Source organism: Podarcis liolepis, assembly GCF_965112155.1.
Source record: "Podarcis liolepis genome assembly, chromosome: 13".
Classification (NCBI taxonomy): Eukaryota; Metazoa; Chordata; class Lepidosauria; order Squamata; family Lacertidae; genus Podarcis; species Podarcis liolepis.
This window is the reverse complement of record NC_139573.1, coordinates 47866199-47883606: the sequence shown is the minus strand read 5'-3', so window position 1 is coordinate 47883606 and position 17408 is coordinate 47866199. Positions and strand designations below refer to the sequence as shown.

The window sequence follows — 17408 nt, the reverse complement described above, 5'->3', positions numbered from 1 at the left end:
AATCCCGACTCGGGCAAAATAGTCTTGCATTGCAGGGGGTTGGACTAGATGACCCCTGCGCCGGGTCACTTCCCACTTTATGATCCAGATGCTCAGAGAGACGATCAGTTGCTTTCATTCATTCCTATGTTGTCCCAAAGTCTCGGGACAGCGTGGAATTAGGCAGCTCCAGAATATTTGGGGGGAACCGCAGTTCCTCGGCGATGATGGGAAGTCACTCTGCACATGCTCGCTGGTGGCGGCGGCTTGCAAAACGACTAACATCACTTATTATAATTTATGAAACCGCAAGAGTAGTCGATTTGTAGGGTCGATCATCTAGTCCGACAACCGCCCTGGGTCTACAATCCACCCATCAATCAATCAATCAATCAATCCATCCATCCATCCATCCATCCATCCATCCATCAATCCATCCATCAATCAAAACATCATTCCATTTCAGTTCAAGCCCTTTTTTAAAAGGCTGCACGGTTCTGTTCGGTTACACGGGAGCAGCGCCCACTGAAGTCAGCGGTGCGTCCGCTTGCTTCCAAGTAAACCACGCGGAGAAACAGGATAGGGTTTTGCAGGGGAAGAGCGGCTGCAGTTAAAGGCGCGGGTCCCTAGGTGGCGCTGCGGCCGGCGCTTTTGGCTTTCCGCCTCCGCCGTCACGTGAGAGGGGCGCCGCCTCACGTGACGCGGGCGCCTCCCGAGGAAAAACTACTAACTCTCCCGGCAGGCCTTGCGCTTCCTTTTCATTTTTTTCCGCCGGCCGCGCAAGATGTCCAAGCGAGGTGAGGCCTAGCTTGCTGAGCCGGGGCTGCGGGTGGCGCGGAATCCGTCTCCATCCCGGCGCTTCGGCGGGGATAAGGAGACGCCTGGTGGCGGGTTGCGCGCGTGGGGACCTTGGCTGCCACGGGGGCTGGGTATTTCCGCGTGGAATACCGTGGGGTGCGGGGAAGGGGACCCTGGAAATCCAGAGGAAGCGTTGGGTCGGGTGGGAGAGAGGTGTTGCTTAAGGGCCCCGCTGGCACCCTCGCAAGCACGCGTTTCAGGGCCTTGAGCCGCATTCTGACGTGCTGTTAAGGAGAGGGTGCCGAGACGTGTCCGCGCCCGTGAAGCTGTACAGAGTTAGCGAACCAATATACACGTCCCTGCTGGAGGAGAATTAAGAAAAACGGGTTGTGGGTTAGCAGAGGAAGGACATGCACTCAAAATACGTGCACTTGGTCTTAGGCCTAAGAGGAAGACTTGGGCAGGATTCGCAATTTCTAGAGCGCTTTTAGGATGTGGGGTGCTATATCCTCTTCCCAGAATAAGGCCGCCTGGTCTTCTGCCCTGCTCTGGATTTTCCTGTAATGATGATGATAATACAGTAATAATAAGAATAATAATTTAATATTTGTACCCTGCCCATCTGGCTGGGTTTCCCCAGCCACTCTGGGCTGCTTCCACAAAGACCAAAAATACACTTAAGATGTCACACATTAAAAACTTCCCTGATCTTAAGCATGTATACTTGTTGTTTTTTAAAGCCTAAGTTTAAAAATCCAGCTTCTATTGTGCTAGCCATCCAAAACATCTGCAGACGCTTAATATAGAATAAAACCACATCCAAATCTAACAGAAATGTTTGGTATAAGGACAGATAAAATAGAGGAGAGTCTCGTGTGAACTGTGTAAATCAGACCTACAATTAATGGCTATTTTATCAGAATTCTTTGCCCTGATCTTCCTAGCTGCAAGAGCAACTTTATAAGTTGTAAAGTTGACAGCATCACTCAGCAGCCATTTCGCCCTCTCTATCGTAGTTAAAACGATAGTTTTTTATTAAAAAATAATCCCCCCCCCCGTTTACTGCTACCTCCAGTCCCTTACCTTTATTTTCCCTCCTGTGGGATTTCAGATTGTAAGCTCCCAAAGGCCTATATTCTGTAAGGAACCAGGCAGTTGTGGGTTCAAACCGCTCATTGGGCGGAAGATTCTTGCATTGGCGGACTTTATGATCCTCAGGATCCTTTCCAGCGCTACAATTCTGTGTCAATTGTTGGTGCTGTTAATATATATATATAATATAATATATATAATTAAAGAAAGAAAGAAGAGGCATACAGTACTGTCATGTTTATCACACAGGAGCTGTAAACCTTAATCTTGCTTATTTCATGTTAAAATACATAGTACAGTGGTCCCTCGCAAGACGAAATTAATTCGTTCTGTAAGTTTTTTCGTCTAGCGAATGTTTCGTCTTGCGAAGCACGAGTTGTTCCTCGAAGTCAAGTCGCAACTGTTTTAAGAAAAAGGAAACAAACTTGCAAGATGTTTTCGTCTTACGAAGCAAGCCCATTGGGAAATTCGTCTTGCGACGCAACTCAAAAAACCAAAACCTCTTTCGTCTTGTGAGTTTTTTGTCTTGCGAGGCATTCATCTTGCGAGGTACCACTGTAGTTGGGCCTCCCCAGTGTTTCTGGATCAAGTATGGAAACTTGTGGCCCTCGGAACATTATTGGACTCCGGTGATCATCTTCAGCCCGTGTGGCAAATTGCCAGGAGTGACAGAGATTGTATTCCACAAAATCTGGAGGAGCGCACCGCTTCCCCATACCTGGTGAACAGGGAGGGTTTCCCTGGGCGCTGTGACGTATGTAGTAGGTTTTCTTTTATTTCTTTCGTTTTGAAGAGCTGAAAGTTTTCATCTATCAAAATTGAATATCAAGTTTTAAGTAGCCATGCATGAAACTGCTTAGGTTTCGCGCATCACTCTTTAAAACTCGTTGTTTATTTCATCTTAATAGACTGGTACAGCTTATTGGAGCTGAACAAGACAGCAGTTGGTCATGGCAGCGGTGATGAAAGAGTGATTTTGCGTATAAAAGGGGCTTGTGGGTGGAGAAAACCCTTCACTGTTTTGGAAGAAGCGAAACAGACCTTAAAAATTGGTAGATGTTGCGTGGGTCTTGGGCTAACTGTATGTCTTTCATCCCTGTCTCCATAACAGGACGTGGTGGTTCGTCTGGTGCGAAATTTCGCATCTCCCTTGGTCTCCCTGTGGGAGCTGTTATAAACTGCGCAGACAACACTGGTATGTAGTAGTTGAAAAAAGTAATATAGTACACCCCACTTGTTCTTCTTTAAGCTGTATTACAAGAAAAGCTGAGGTGCTGAATTTTTTTTGCTTGTTATAGAATTTTGCTGTGCAACTGTGGAAAGGTACAAGTGTTCTTCTATGATTTGCCTGTAAAAGGTTCTGTGTTCAATCTGCGCCATCTCCAGCTAGGATGAGAAAGCCAGCAGTCTTTTAATAGAGTATTAAAGGGAAAAATAAGGTTAGAATGTGTTAAGATAATTATAGGATAGAAAACACAAGAAGATGGAAAGGAATTGCTGAAACAATTAACTGAAGTGGAATACAAAAAGGGAGGTGTGAGGAGGTCGTGGAAACAAGTGAACGAAAGATAAGATAATGAATTGTTTTTGTTTTTGTTAGTTTTATGTGATAGTGTTTTGTAGTGTTTTTGTACTGTATTGCATTGGTTTTTTAAAAATTTATGTTTTTTCTTTTGTAGTGTTGTGTTTAAATTGTTGGAAAATTAATAAATATTATATATATAAAAAAGAGAGAGAAAGCCAGCAGTCTTGAGATTCTTGGGAGCTGCTGCCAGCCAACCTAAGCTCTAGCTTACCTTCGAATTTTGGGTTGCAAGCATCAGGGCAGAAGGGGGTGGCGGCAGTGAAGAAGCTTCCCTAAGGTGCATTGATCAGCATGCAACTTACTATTCCTCTTATCTGAAGAAGTGTGCATGCACACGAACGCTTATACAGTGGTACCTCGGGTTAAGTATTTAATTTGTTCCGGAGGTCCGTTCTTAACCTGAAACTGTTATTAACCTGAAGCACCACTTTAGCCTATGGGGCCTCCTGCTGCCGCCGCACCGCCAGAGCATGATTTTTGTTCTCATCCTGAAGCAAAGTTCTTAACCCGAGGTACTATTTCTGGGTTAGCGGAGTCTGTAACCTGAAGCGTATGTAACCCAAGGTACCACTGTACCAAGAACAAACTTAATTGGTCTCTAAGGTGCTACGGGACAATTTTTTATATACATTCCGACTGCGTCAGACCAACAGACCTACCTGAATCTGTTCTTCTTAGGTTGGTGTAGATGTTTGCTGGCTTTTTGTTCAATCAGAATGGTGGCATATCGTGGTGTGGCTTCTATGGGTTCTTGATCCTAGCTGGGGAGAGAGGGGTAAAGGTGAATTCCATTGCCTTGATCTCTTTCCTTTCTGAATTTGTGAGAAGGAGCGGCCTTTATTCAGTTCTGACTCTAAACAGCAATGCTCATCGAAAATGTAACTGGGCAGAAAGCAGCAGGTTTCCCCTTCTGAAAAGCACTTGTTGGGTCTGCTTTCCCGTGGCCCAGGGAGTTGTCGTAGAAGGGTACAGCAATAGCACAACTTTTGGGTGAGGTGACAGCTTGTGCTGCTTTGCTTCAATCAGTTGTGTCACATATACTTGAAGAGGAAGTCTCTTTGACCTTTGCTCCGGGGTGAATAGAATGATGATGATTCTGCTTCCTTTGCAGGGGCCAAAAATCTATACATCATCTCTGTGAAAGGGATTAAGGGGCGCCTGAATAGGCTGCCAGCTGCTGGCGTGGGAGACATGGTAATGGCTACTGTCAAGAAAGGCAAACCAGAGCTCAGGAAGAAAGGTGAGTGATGGAGGAAGCTGGATTTGTGGATTTGAAGCCCCCTTACTGTGTTAATTGCATAGGGGCTACAGGTAGTGGGAAAATAGCTGATCATAAGGGAGAACAGTGTTGTGACCTTGATTGTGTTGATGAGAGATAGAATGCAGTCATTTTAAAATGATGGAAAATATTTGACCTAAATTATGTTCTAATTCATATGTCTCCAGGATGCGCATAAATTGGCTGTTATTCACAATTAAGCAGATTTTTTACCAGCTAAGTAGGTCCTTCAGTACTATCTTGGAGCATAATGTGTGGTCATGCAATGTACAATTATTTGCATATATATATAGAGAGAGAGAGAGAGAGTGTGTGTGTGTGTATGTATGTGTGGTGTTAGAGTTAGTCTCCCAGAGGGCAGGTGGATTCTCATGTTAGTGTTGGATACTATACCCAGAGCCAAATGTATGCTGCACTCAAAAAAACATTTTGCTCCAAGAAAAGGTGTATTGTGTCCTGTAGTTTAAATAATATGCTGGCCATTGATGTCCTGTCCATTAGAAATCGTGCTTCAGAGCCAAGGCTAGGTCCACCGAAACCTATGTACTGTACATCTTGTTTTCATTGAATTAAATGGTAGGCTTAAGCCTATATAATCCATCCACATACACTATCAACTATAGAACCCTAAGGAAATTGATGTTTAGGAGGGTGCATATTACCTATGAGATTAAGCCCAAGGGTTGTGGTGTACCTGTGCTGCGTATTCTTTATTCGGCAGCTTGTACTGAATTTCTCTTCCTTTCTGCAGTGCATCCGGCAGTTGTGATTCGTCAACGGAAATCGTATAGGAGAAAAGACGGGGTGTTTTTGTACTTTGAAGACAATGCGGGGGTCATAGTAAACAACAAAGGGGAAATGAAAGGTATGGTTGCTGACTTGGGATAGGAAGCAAAAAGAGTCTCGTCCCCCCGCAAAAGCCCACAGTAGGCTTGCAACTTGCGTGGGCTGGGGTTGCGTTCTGGGGGGGGGCTGCACATGAAGCTGAAATTGCCCTTTCTGAAGCCAGTGGTCCTACCCCCCGCCGCTGCCGCCAAAGACTTGCTTAGCTGTCTCTGGAAGGCCCACAGCCCTGGGCAAAACCAAAATCCCAGGGCCTTGTAAGCAAGGCGGAGGAAGTGCTTAAAAGTTCTTTCTGCACTGAGAAAACCCAGCATGGAAAGAGCTTTTAAGCTCTCCCCCTTGCGTGCGTTTAGTTTGTGCGATTGTAGCTGGCTGGCCGTAAAGCTGCAATCGTGCAAGTAAAAAAGAGTGCAAATTGCGAGTCGACTATATTGTGAATTGATTGCTTCAGGTTTGGCTTTGCAGCTGAAGCTGCCATGCCAGTGTGTTAATGACTATTTCCCAAGACCCATTTATTAAATACAAATTCAGCAAATACGTTTTATAGGAATTCCTTTGCCAGTGCTTAATGGTGGTTTTTACATTTTTTGCCCCCTCCAGGCTCTGCTATCACAGGCCCCGTAGCCAAGGAATGTGCAGATCTGTGGCCCAGGATCGCCTCCAACGCTGGCAGCATTGCATAAACCTGTCTTGTAAAAGTCCAATAAAAAAAGTGGTTGTACCAAACTCGTTGACTTGTAGCAACTTCACAATTTGTGTAACGTGTTTGAGTGAGTTGGCTTATTGGCTCCTGAAGACAGCAGAAAAGCTTGGGTCAATCACTCTCCCAGCCCAATCGTATCTCATAGGGTTGGTGGGATAAAATGGGGTGCCCCTATGTGTTGGCCTTTCACTTGTCCAGTAACAGGGGTAATCCCTCTTGGATATTTGTTTTAACTTTCCTGCTATGTGTTCCCAGTTCAGTGAAATTATGCTTTCATGCAACTTTCCTGCAATTCATCTGTCTGCCAGAAAACACTAGGATTTGGGCTTGTATTATCAGTCTTCTGAGACTCGGGAACTGCTTTCAGCAACAAGTGTGCAGGAAGGTTAGCTAATCTGTAAGTCATCCTGTGATCCAGTTACGGGTATGTGGAACCAGTTGAATAAGCATACTCTACGGTGATTTCCCAGCTTGTGCAAATGTCAGTTCTGGTTGTCCTTTGGCATTACATTAGTCTGTATCGTGCCCAGTGTTCTTCTGCATCTTGTCTCTGATCTTTTGGAATATCTGTACTATTTATTACTATTGAAAAAGTTGAGAACCTAACCATTCATGTTAATTATGCAGTTATACCTGTATCAGTTCCTGAGCAAGGATAGTAAAATTAAAATATTTTGAACTTTGAAGTTCCAAAGGTGTTGCCGAAGGTATTTCAAGTTTAACTTTTAATCCGTATGGGATAGAGACTTGGGTAGGTTTTTTCTATGCTTGTACTGTCCTATTTTAACGCTGGGCAAAAAAAAAAAAAAAGAAAAGTTAAAATAATTTTAAGCTGTAAAATAAATAATGGCAAACCGCTAGATTAGGCTTCCTCAGAACTCGGCCCTCCAGATGTTTCGAGACTACAATTCCCATCATCCTGACCACTGGTCCTGCTAGCTAGAGATCATGGGAGTTGTAGGCCAAAAACATCTGGAGGGCCGAGTTTGTGGAAGCCTGCGCTAGATAATCCTGTAGTGATTATTTAGTGGGATGTGTACTTTTTAATGTACTCCTTACACCCTATTGGGTGTAGGTCCTTCGCAATAAGAATTTTGTTCAGTACAGTCATGGGAAAATAGCAGAATTCTCTACTTTTATTTCTGTATGTCAGGGATCATCAAACCTGTTGGACTAAGGAGCACATTTAGGAATTTAAAAAACTCTGCTGGGCACCGCAAAATAGCAGTTTCATAAGAATAGCACAATGATCAGCCTCCCACCAACAGGCAATAATTATTATTAATAATAATTTATTTGTACCCTGCTCATCTGACTCTGTTTCATCATCATTTTTTTATTTGTATACCATCTTTCTAGCTTACAATACTCAAGGTGGTTTACAAGCTGAAGAAACAAAAAAATGTACAACTTACAACCATCTAATGCAATACAAAAATGTGATAATAAAACAAAACTTTAAGCAACCTACATCAAAAAGTAACATTCAGCAATTATTAGATAGTACAAAACAATGTCAACATATAAAAATTAAACAGAAATCCACTCAACAGTTACAATAAATAATTTCTAAACTATAATCAATAAAACAGCAAGCTGCAGTACCTAATATACCGTATTTTTTGCACCATAACACTCACTTTTTTCCTCCTAGAAAGTAAGGGGAAATGTCTGTGCGTGTTATGGCGCGAATGCCTGCGGGTGGCGGAGGGGATCTGCTGCAGTCGTGAGCAGAGGATCCATGGTTCCCCTTCCTTCCCTCCTCTGTGGTTACAAAGCATGGATCCACATGGATCCTCAGGATTTTTGCATTGGGCTACTCCAAACTCACTGTCAGATCACATATCTGTGGCCACAGCATGAACCACAAAAATCATATATCCACTATTTCGTTTAGAATATTTTTTTCCCTTGTTTTCCTCCTCTAAAAACTACGTGCGTGTTATGGTCTGGTGCGTGTTATAGAGCGAAAAATACGGTAATACAATACAAATTGAGAAGCAGAAACTAAAGGGTGGAGCAAGGCAGGTGGAAGGAGGCCTTGCCTGATGGAGTCTCTCCCCTCAGTTCTTCCTCCGGGTGGCTTCCAACAGAGATTAAAAATACATTAAAACATCACTGGTAATAAGCATATATCACTAAACTATTAGACTAGAAGATAGCACCCACAAGAAAAAAGCCTATTTTGGGGAAGTGTATGAAATTTGAAGGGATGGACCTTGGGAGTTCCCAAGGAAGGTTTCTGAGGGCATCATGCCCACCAGTGCCATGTTGAACTCGCAGCACAAATACAGCAGGGTGACTTGCTGAGCTCCGAATGTGATGTCTAGTCTACATTTGAGTTCTCCCAAGTATGTATGTGATGTCCTTAAAAATATATATATGTACCTTGCTGTGCATGCATATGGCTCCCAGCCGAAGAAAGAAGCAGCTAAGAAATCGAGCAGAAAATAATTTTTTTCACGGAATAGAAATATTACCCAAGATCTTTAGCGTTTTTGTTAAAAGATTTTTTATTATTATTATTTATTATTACGTATTCCAACTCCCATGGCCCATTTTTGAGGGTAGGTTCCTTCTTGAAATAAGAGGATTTACAACAAGATATTTATGTGCATTGGCTCAGTGTATCTGGCTGTTAACCAGAAGGTTGGTGGTTTGAGCCCACCCAGGGAAGGCTTGGGGCAGAATTTCTGAATTGCAGAGGGTTCGAGTAGATGACCCTTAGGGTCCCTTCTGTTCCACTGGAAAGTATTATCCCCACTCCCCTTAATCAAGACATACCATGCCTGAGACGAGTCATCTCGAACCTTAACAACCTGTTGGCAACCTCTTGGTTGTTAGGAGGCAATTGTCTATGCTGATAGCATCACAGTGACACTGATTGTGTGGTCAGGAAGTAGTGAAAGTTGCTGGGGAGGCGACAGGGAAAGTGGTACAGCTGGGAATAGCGACCAGTGGCTTTTTCTCTTGCCTCGGACAAAACATGACTTGCGTCACACGGAGATGCCTACAAAGGCAAAAGGAGTTCATCCTCGATGGTGTGGCCGTAGACACTATAGCAAGCAGCTACACCAACCTCCTGCCCAGGCTGTGGTCTGCCTTGCCTCCTTATAATGCTCAGTTGGACATCCACGCGGCCAGCTACTTCTCATCCCCAGTGGTCAAATCTGTGCTGAAAAGGACAGAACAGGTAAGTGCATCTAAAGGATAATAAAACCAACTCGGCTGGCAATCACACAGGTACTGCAGGATCTACTCACTCGTGATCCTGCAGGACAATTTTCCGTAGAAACTTGCTCCTAGTTTGTGGTCCGCAAACTGCCCACTTGGAGCTTTCCGGCCAGGCCAGCTCCTCCATCCCATAATAGTTTGCTGCCATTGATTTCCTTGGCTGTGCAATGTGTCTGCATCTGCAGTGCTAGGGTGAGTCGCCACGTGCTGCAATTTAATTCACATAATTGCTTAGCACAGCTCAGTAATACCTCTTACTGGTATGTTAGAGCTTTGCCCAAGAACGGAAAGCATTGTGCATCTTTTTGAAAGTGTATAGTAATCGAATCCATTGCTCTTGGAGTGGTGTGTGGGTTTGCCTGCCTGCCTTGGAGGTTGTTAATAAAAGGCTGGATCAGCATTTGACGTGCTTAGCCATACAGAGGTTACTTTTTTGCCCATTAGGCTAGTAAAATCCATTGTTGCTTTTTCAATTATTTTAAATCTATGTTACATGGAAAAAAAATACGAGGCACTACACTTCTGTAAAACAAGAAAATCCTGAATAAAATATATATATTTTTTAAAAAAATTATTTTAAATCTAGGTTGCTTCTGGAGGCAGAAGAATTATGCCCCTGTCAACCTCTCTTAGTGTCCAGCCAGATTCCAATCCATTCAGCACACTGAAAGTACAGTGGTGCCTCGCAAGACGAAATTAATTCGTTCCACAAGTTTTTTCTTCTTGCGAGTTTTTCGTCTTGCGAAGCACGGTTTCCCATAGGAATGCATTGAAAATCAATTAATGCGTTCCTAGGGAAACCGCTTGCCAGGCTGGCGGTGCGGAGAAGGGCTTTTCTCCACACCGCAAGCCTTCAGGACAGGTACGGGAACAGAGGGGAAGGGGCGCAGCGCTTCTCCTCTGTTCCTGGGGCTTGCGGTGGGAGGAGGGTTTTTCCTCCCCACCGCCAACATTCAGAACAGCATTCTGAATGTTGGCGGTGGGAAGGAAAACCCTCCTCCCACCGCAAGTCTTCAGGACAGCCTTCCGAAGGCTGGCGCGGGGAGTAGGGCTTTCCGCCCCACCGCCAGCCTTCGGAGGAGGTCCGAGGACAGTGGGGAAGACGCGCTGCACTTCCCTGCTGTCCCGGAGATTTCCCTATGGGCTTTCGTCTTGCGAAGGAAGCCCATAGGGAAATTCGTTTTGCGAAGCGCCTCCAAAATGGAAAACCCTTTCGTCTAGCGGGTTTTCCGTCTTGCGAGGCGTTCGTCTTGCGGGGCACCACTGTAAATGGGGAAAATATAATGAAGACCCAATCACTACCAGGCTCCTGAATTGTGCCCTAAATCAAAAAATAAATAAATTGTGTCCTACTTAAAAGACCTTGGAATGTTTCCAAAAGATAGATAGGCTGTGCATCTTCTATAGGTGTTCAGAAGGCGCCTATAGAATGGCCTATGGGTGTTCAGGAGGGGTGTGTGAAATCTTTAATATCTTCTATATTTGGACTTCCCTTTCTTGGAATGTTTCGGCTTTTGCTGCTTGATGTCACAGCTGCCTCTATGACCTCACTGTACGCACCGCATGCCCCTATGACAGCAGCCCCAATTACATTAGGAAAAAGGGAAGGAATGTGATGGGCAGTGTGAAAAGTTGAAAGGACTCCTCCTTCCCCGCCCTGCAAATTTTATCGCTTCATCGTGCCCAAAAATATCTTAACTAGAAGGAATTTTTAAAAAAATGAGTTCTGTACAGCCCCTAGCACGTTGCTGGTACTAAATTGCTAAGCAGCATTAGTAATATATTTTTTAATTGCTTTTGCTTGTTACAGACCCGCGGAGGTACCTCGAGGGATGGCTGGATAGTAGATTATTTTCATATCTATGGGCCAGGACAGAGGTACCTGAACAGGAGAAATTGGGCAGGGGCAGGTGAGAGAAATACTACAACTTTTCTATGCCTGTGTTTTGTCGTTCCTCTCTCTCTCTCTCTCTCTTTTCTTGGAGCTGTTCCCCCCTATTTCATTGTGGGAATCAAAGGCTTTTGAAGCTGTGTTTGATGCTGCAGAAATGACTTAATTCAGGACACATCCATGTGATACATTTAAAGCAGTATATACAGTGGTACCTCGGGTTACATACGCTTCAGGTTACATACTCCGCTAACCCAGAAATAGTGCTTCAGGTTAAGAACTTTGCTTGAGGATGAGAACAGAAATTATGCTCCGGCGGCGTGGCAGCAGCAGGAGGCTCCATTAGCTAAAGTGGTGCTTCAGGTTAAGAACAGTTTCAGGTTAAGAACGGACCTTCGGAACGAATTAAGTACAGTGGTGCCTCGCAAGACGAAAAGAATCCGTTCTGTGATTCTCTTCGTCTAGCGGTTTTTTCGTCTTGCGAAGCAAGCCCATTGAAGGATTAGCGGATTAGCGCTATTAGCGGCTTTTAGCGGCTTATCTGCTGATCGGATCAGCTGATAAGCGGCTTAGCAGCTTAGAAAAAGGGGGGGGGGAACCAGCAGGAACTCGCAAGACATTGTCGTCTTGCGAAGCAAGCCCATAGGAAATTCGTTTTGCGAAGCACCTCCAAAACGGAAAACTCTTTCGTCTAGCGAGTTTTCCGTCTTGCGAGGCATTCGTCTTGCGGGGCACCACTGTACTTAACCTGAGGTACCACTGTACCGCCATAAACAAGCATGGCTTCCCCCATGGAATCATGGGAACTGTGGTTTGTTAAACGTGCTTAACCCGCCCTATTTCCTTCATAGAACGACAATTCTCACAGTTCCCTGGCAATGTGGGAAAACCCCACCTAAGGTCCCTCACACAGACAAATCATTTACTCACTAGCAACGCCGAAAGACATCCAAGAAGTCTGCAAAAGCAAAGTTCTGTTTCTTGCTCTAGCAGGAAAGATTTGTACAGTGGTATCTCGGGTTACATACGCTTCAGGTTACATAGGCTTCAGGTTACACACTCCGCTAACCCAGAAATAGTGCTTCAGGTTAAGAACTTTGCTTCAGGATAAGTACAGAAATCGGGCTCCGGTGGCACGGCAGCAGCAGGAGGCCCCATTAGCTAAAGTGGTGCTTCAGGTTAAGAACAGTTTCAGGTTAAGAATGGACCTCCAGAACGAATTAAGTTCTTAACCCGAGGTACCACTGTACTGAGGATGCTAGACAGATAGTAACTTAGACATTTTATTAATGACCTGGGTGGATGCAAGAAGGAATGTTATAAGAATTCTAAGGTCTCAAATATAGAATAAATGTTCATAAATGTACAAGGCAAACACATACATAAGTATATAAACCACATGTCTGAAATAGGTCAGGAGAGCAATCCTGAAGCCATTTTGACCCTCCCAAATTGACCTCAAATATTTCACTGCGAGGAGGAGGGAAATGGGAAAAGCTTTCCAATTGTCTTTGGACTGCAGGGGCTTACACCCTCCTGCAAACACAGTCTGGCAAGTACAGTGGAACCTCGGTTTTTTAACGTAATCTGTTCCAGAAGACCGTCCGACTTCTGAAATGTTTGAAAACCGAGGAGCAATGGGCAGTCTGCAAAATCCACTGAGAAAAAATAAAAACGCAGCGGAAGCCGTTCAACTTCCGATGCGCGTTCGAAAACGGAAGCAATTACTTCCGGGTTTTCGGCATTCGGCTTCTGAGATGCTCAAAAACCGAGGTTTCACTGTATCTGTTAAGCTGAGCAAACTCAATTATGTGCAAGAGATTCAGGAACTAAAGTATTTACCATCACCTGGGTAGCCAGGCTACCCAGAAAATGCAAGAGTTGTTCGCGACAGGATTTAACTGTCAGGGGTCCTTTAACTTTACCAACAGGACGCGGGTGGCGCTGTGGTCTAAACCACAGAGCCTAGGGCTTGCTGATCGGAAGGTTGGCGGTTCAAATCCCCACGACTGGGTGAGCTCCCGTTGTTCGGTCCCTGCTCCTGCCAACCTAGCAGTTCGAAAGCACATCAAAGTGCAAGTAGATAAATAGGTACCGCTCCGGCAGGAAGGTAAACGGCGTTTCTGTGCTCTGGTTTCGCCAGAAGCGGCTTAGTCATGCTGGCCACATGACCCGGAAAAACTGTCTGCGGACAAATGCCAGCTCCCTCGGCCAGTAAAGCGAGATGAGCGCCGCAACCCCAGAGTTGTTCCCTGCTGGACTTAACTGTCAGGGGTCCTTCGCCTTTACCATAAGGCATTATCAGGTATCCTGGCAGACAGGAGAGAAGCAATACTCTCAAATTTCTGCTAAAGCTGGCCTCTTCCTGTGATGCATGTATGATGTTTTGGGGGGTGATCTTGGGGTACAGGGTGGGCAACTTCAAAAGCCATTATGGGGTCTTGCGCACCATTGTTCAGGGTTCTCCTCTGTCCTGCGTGTGGTCACCCTGTTGCAACAGTTTATTTCCTTTTAAATGAAGAGCAGGCTTATTAGCCGCTTTGCTTTCAATATACAGTGGTAGCTTAGGTTAAGAACTTAATTCGTTCCGGAGGTCCGTTCTTAACCTGAAACTATTCTTAACCTGAGGTACCACTTTAACCAATGGGGCCTCCTGCTGCTGTGCCGCTGCCACACAATTTCAGTTCTCATCCTGAAGCAAAGTTCTTAACCCGAGGTAATATTTCTGGGTTAGCGGAGTCTGTAACCTGAAGCGTCTGTAACCTGAAGCATCTGTAGCCCAAGGTACCACGGTACAATGGTACCTCCGGTTGTGAATGGGATCTGTTCTGGAGCTCCAGTCAGATCCTGAGGAATTCGCAACCGGTGGTGTCGCTTCTGCGCATATACGCGGCGTGATTTAGTGCTTCTACACGTGGCGCAATTTAGTGCTTTTGCACATGCAGTGAAACCTGGAAAAATAGTTGTGGGTTTGCCGCATTCACATCCTGAAAGTACCTCAGGTTAAGAACTTAATTTGTTCTGGAGGGCTGTTCTTAACCTGAAACTGTTCTTAACCTGAAGTGCCACTTTAGCTAATGGGGCCTCCTGCTGCCGCTGCGCGATTTCTGTTCTCATCCTGAAGCAAAGTTCTTAACCTGAGGTAAGGGTTCTGGGTTAGCAGAGTTTAACCTGAAGCGTATGTAACCTGAAGCGTATGTAACCTGAGGTACCACTGTACTCTGGTTGGCCTCTGTTTTCTTCACGCCCAGGGAGGGCTCTATACAGGCTCTGGAAACCCCATAAGGGAATTAGAGGAATTATCTTACAGCAGGGGTAATAAATAATTAGTTTCTCCCCCTCTCCTCACCCCAGAGTGGCTGGGGAAACTCAGCCAGATGGGCGGGGTATAAATAATAAATAATAATAATAATAATAATTATTATTATTACAGGTCATTCTCCGCAGCAAGTGGCTGGCCACTATTGGCACTTGATGGATGTAAAACCGGTGAAAGGGTACAATGGACGTTATGGCTACCGCCGCAACACCCCTGATCTCCGCACTCGTTCCTCTTGCTTTGGCGAAGTCACATGTTTCCCCATCCATTGAAGCGTAGAATATGATTTCTTCACTGCCTTCCTCTTATCATACTCTCCATTTGTTGTCAATTATATTGATTTCTCCAAAATAATAATAAAAATACTTTTAATTTATTTACATGAACATTGTGTGTGTGCTTCTGTGTTGTGGGGTGAAAGAAGAATAATGTTATTGTGATAGGAATTTTGAGGTCTTAGATATATGGAAATGTTCATAAATGTACTAACCAAGCACATACATAGATCAACACAGGAAGACCAACCTGGAACCATTTTGATTCCTAAACTGACCAAATGTTTTCTCTGCAAGGTCAAAGTGGGAAACCTCCCCATTGTCTCTTTCCTCACAAATCCTGTCTTAAGGGCACATTTAAGATATGAATAGGGTGTGAGCCTGTGACTTGGCCCAGGAACTAAGTATTTATCATTACAAAAGACTGGACAGGCTCCCCAATCAAGTAACCTGCCAGACAGGAAATAAACAAGGACAGGAGAAAAACAGCATTCAAATTTCTGTTTTAGACCGTCTTTTCTGTGATGTAAGTATGATGTATCTGAGGGGTGGTCTTAGGTTACACCCCTTCTGTGATGTATGTGTGATGTTTCTGGGGGTGGTCTTGATATACAGGGTGGCAATTTCAAAAGTCTTTATAAGGCCTTGCGAGCAATTTTTCTGGGTTCCTTCTCTCTCCTGCGGGTGAGGGGAGCTTCCTGTTGCAACAGATCAATAAAGACCAAGCTTACTAGCTGCTTTGCTTCTCAATATTCTCTGGTTGGCCTCTGTTATTCTCTCCTACCGATAAGGAACCTATGTAAGGACTCTGAATGGGCTCTTGGATACCCCATAAGGGAAAAGGGCAATTTTTGTTTACAACATTACAAAGGTTGGTGCCTCCCCCCCTCTCTGCCTAGCGGTGGCAAGAACCTAGGGGGGTCCCAGGAACTCACCCAGGGCCTGTGTTCCTTTTGTTACGGAAATCACCGGGGGGGGGGGCACATCTTTAAAGTTAAATGTTACAAATATTATGCCTGAATGTATCCTTTCAACTTGACAGCTCAGGGAAGTTAACTAGCTTTAAAAATAATATTAAATCAACTCCTTTGCCGGTTTCCTCCATTCCAAAGCTATTTCCCCCTTGAAAGGGACTCCAGGAAGTTCCCAGAGGTGACAATTGCTGAGCTGATCATTGGCCAAGGAAAGCCTAATCCCATCACCAAATTTGCCAAGGGGCTGAGTCTTGCCCTGCCATGTCTGCTTATGCTAATCTTGTACCAAGGACTTGTCTGGACATGTTTGCCAAGGTTAAAAAGGTAAAGGGACCCCTGACCACTAGGTCCAGTCGTGACCGACACTGGGGTTGCGGCGCTCATCTCGCTTTATTGGCCGAGGGAGCCGGCGTACAGTTTCCGGGTCATGTGGCCAGCATGACTAAGCCACTTCTGGCGAACCAGAGCAGCGCACAGAAATGCCGTTTACCTTCCCGCCGGAGCGGTACCTATTTATCTACTTGCACTTTGATGTGCTTTCGAACTGCTAGGTTGGCAGGAGCAGGGACCGAGCAACAGGAGCTCATCCCATTACGGGGATTTGAACCACCAACCTTCAACCTAGTGTAACCCTTGTCTACCCCTCCCCGTTTGTGACATGTCAGTGATGTAGCAATGATGCTGTACGAACTGTATTCTGGGATATGGTGGGAAAGTTTTAAAAGTCTTTGTCACCCCATCCTTGGGGTTCAAAATTCCTCTTTGAACCTGTTGCGCAGTAAACTTTGGTCTACAGCTATTTGCTCCGGTTGGTGGCTGGACTCCTTCCTTTATTCCGCAGGGACCTGCGGGCTCTGCCCGATGAGCTGGGTGACTGAGCAGCCTCACACCTAGATTTTTCCGTAACACTTTGGTGAATTGAGACGCGGCAGAGACTGTTGCAGCTTTAAGAAATACGGTTTATTCTCCTGTTTGCACCTTCAGTCTGCATGGAGGGAGTCCAGATCTTGCAGGATGGTCATTTCAAGAGGGTAGCAGTATGCCCTGCTTGTGTGGTTCCCCTCCACTGTTGGAAACTGGATGCTGGGACAGAAAAGCCTTCTTTCCTTATCAGGCCTGAGCTGACGCAAAGACCGGGGAAGGGGCTCAAAGCAGGACCCCCTCTAGCACACGCTTTTGGTACACATAGTGAGAAAGGCAGCATAACAATAAAAGTAAAATTCCAATAAAAGTCCACGGACCAGAAATAATATGGGCAGATATTTATATTTATATTATATTTACTTTTTTCTTTAAAAAAAGTTTAGGGGTAGTCTCATTTTGACTCAAGAAAACCACCATTTTATAGTTCAAATGGGGAAAAATAAATACAGTAAATGAATAAAAGACCGCCATCGGGGGTAGCAACGGAACTGACGATTCACTGTGCTAGAGAA

General features: G+C 44.9%; 2 protein-coding genes across 2 annotated transcripts; both read left to right on the top strand.

The window, feature by feature from the left end:
- The first annotated feature begins 491 nt into the window (after positions 1-491).
- Positions 492-6302, top strand: RPL23 (ribosomal protein L23). The gene is made up of 5 exons (XM_083470500.1): positions 492-776; positions 2981-3064; positions 4566-4694; positions 5485-5598; positions 6177-6302. Exons 1-5 carry the CDS (start codon positions 764-766, stop codon positions 6257-6259), a joined length of 423 nt encoding a protein of 140 aa, XP_083326626.1. The 5' UTR covers positions 492-763; the 3' UTR covers positions 6260-6302.
- Positions 6303-9146: 2844 nt separating this feature from the next.
- On the top strand, positions 9147-15105 carry SPMAP1 (sperm microtubule associated protein 1). The gene is made up of 3 exons (XM_083470499.1): positions 9147-9472; positions 11324-11423; positions 14838-15105. The coding sequence occupies exons 1-3, from the start codon at positions 9266-9268 to the stop codon at positions 14993-14995; spliced, it is 465 nt and encodes a 154-aa protein (XP_083326625.1). The 5' UTR covers positions 9147-9265; the 3' UTR covers positions 14996-15105.
- Positions 15106-17408: the final 2303 nt, after the last annotated feature.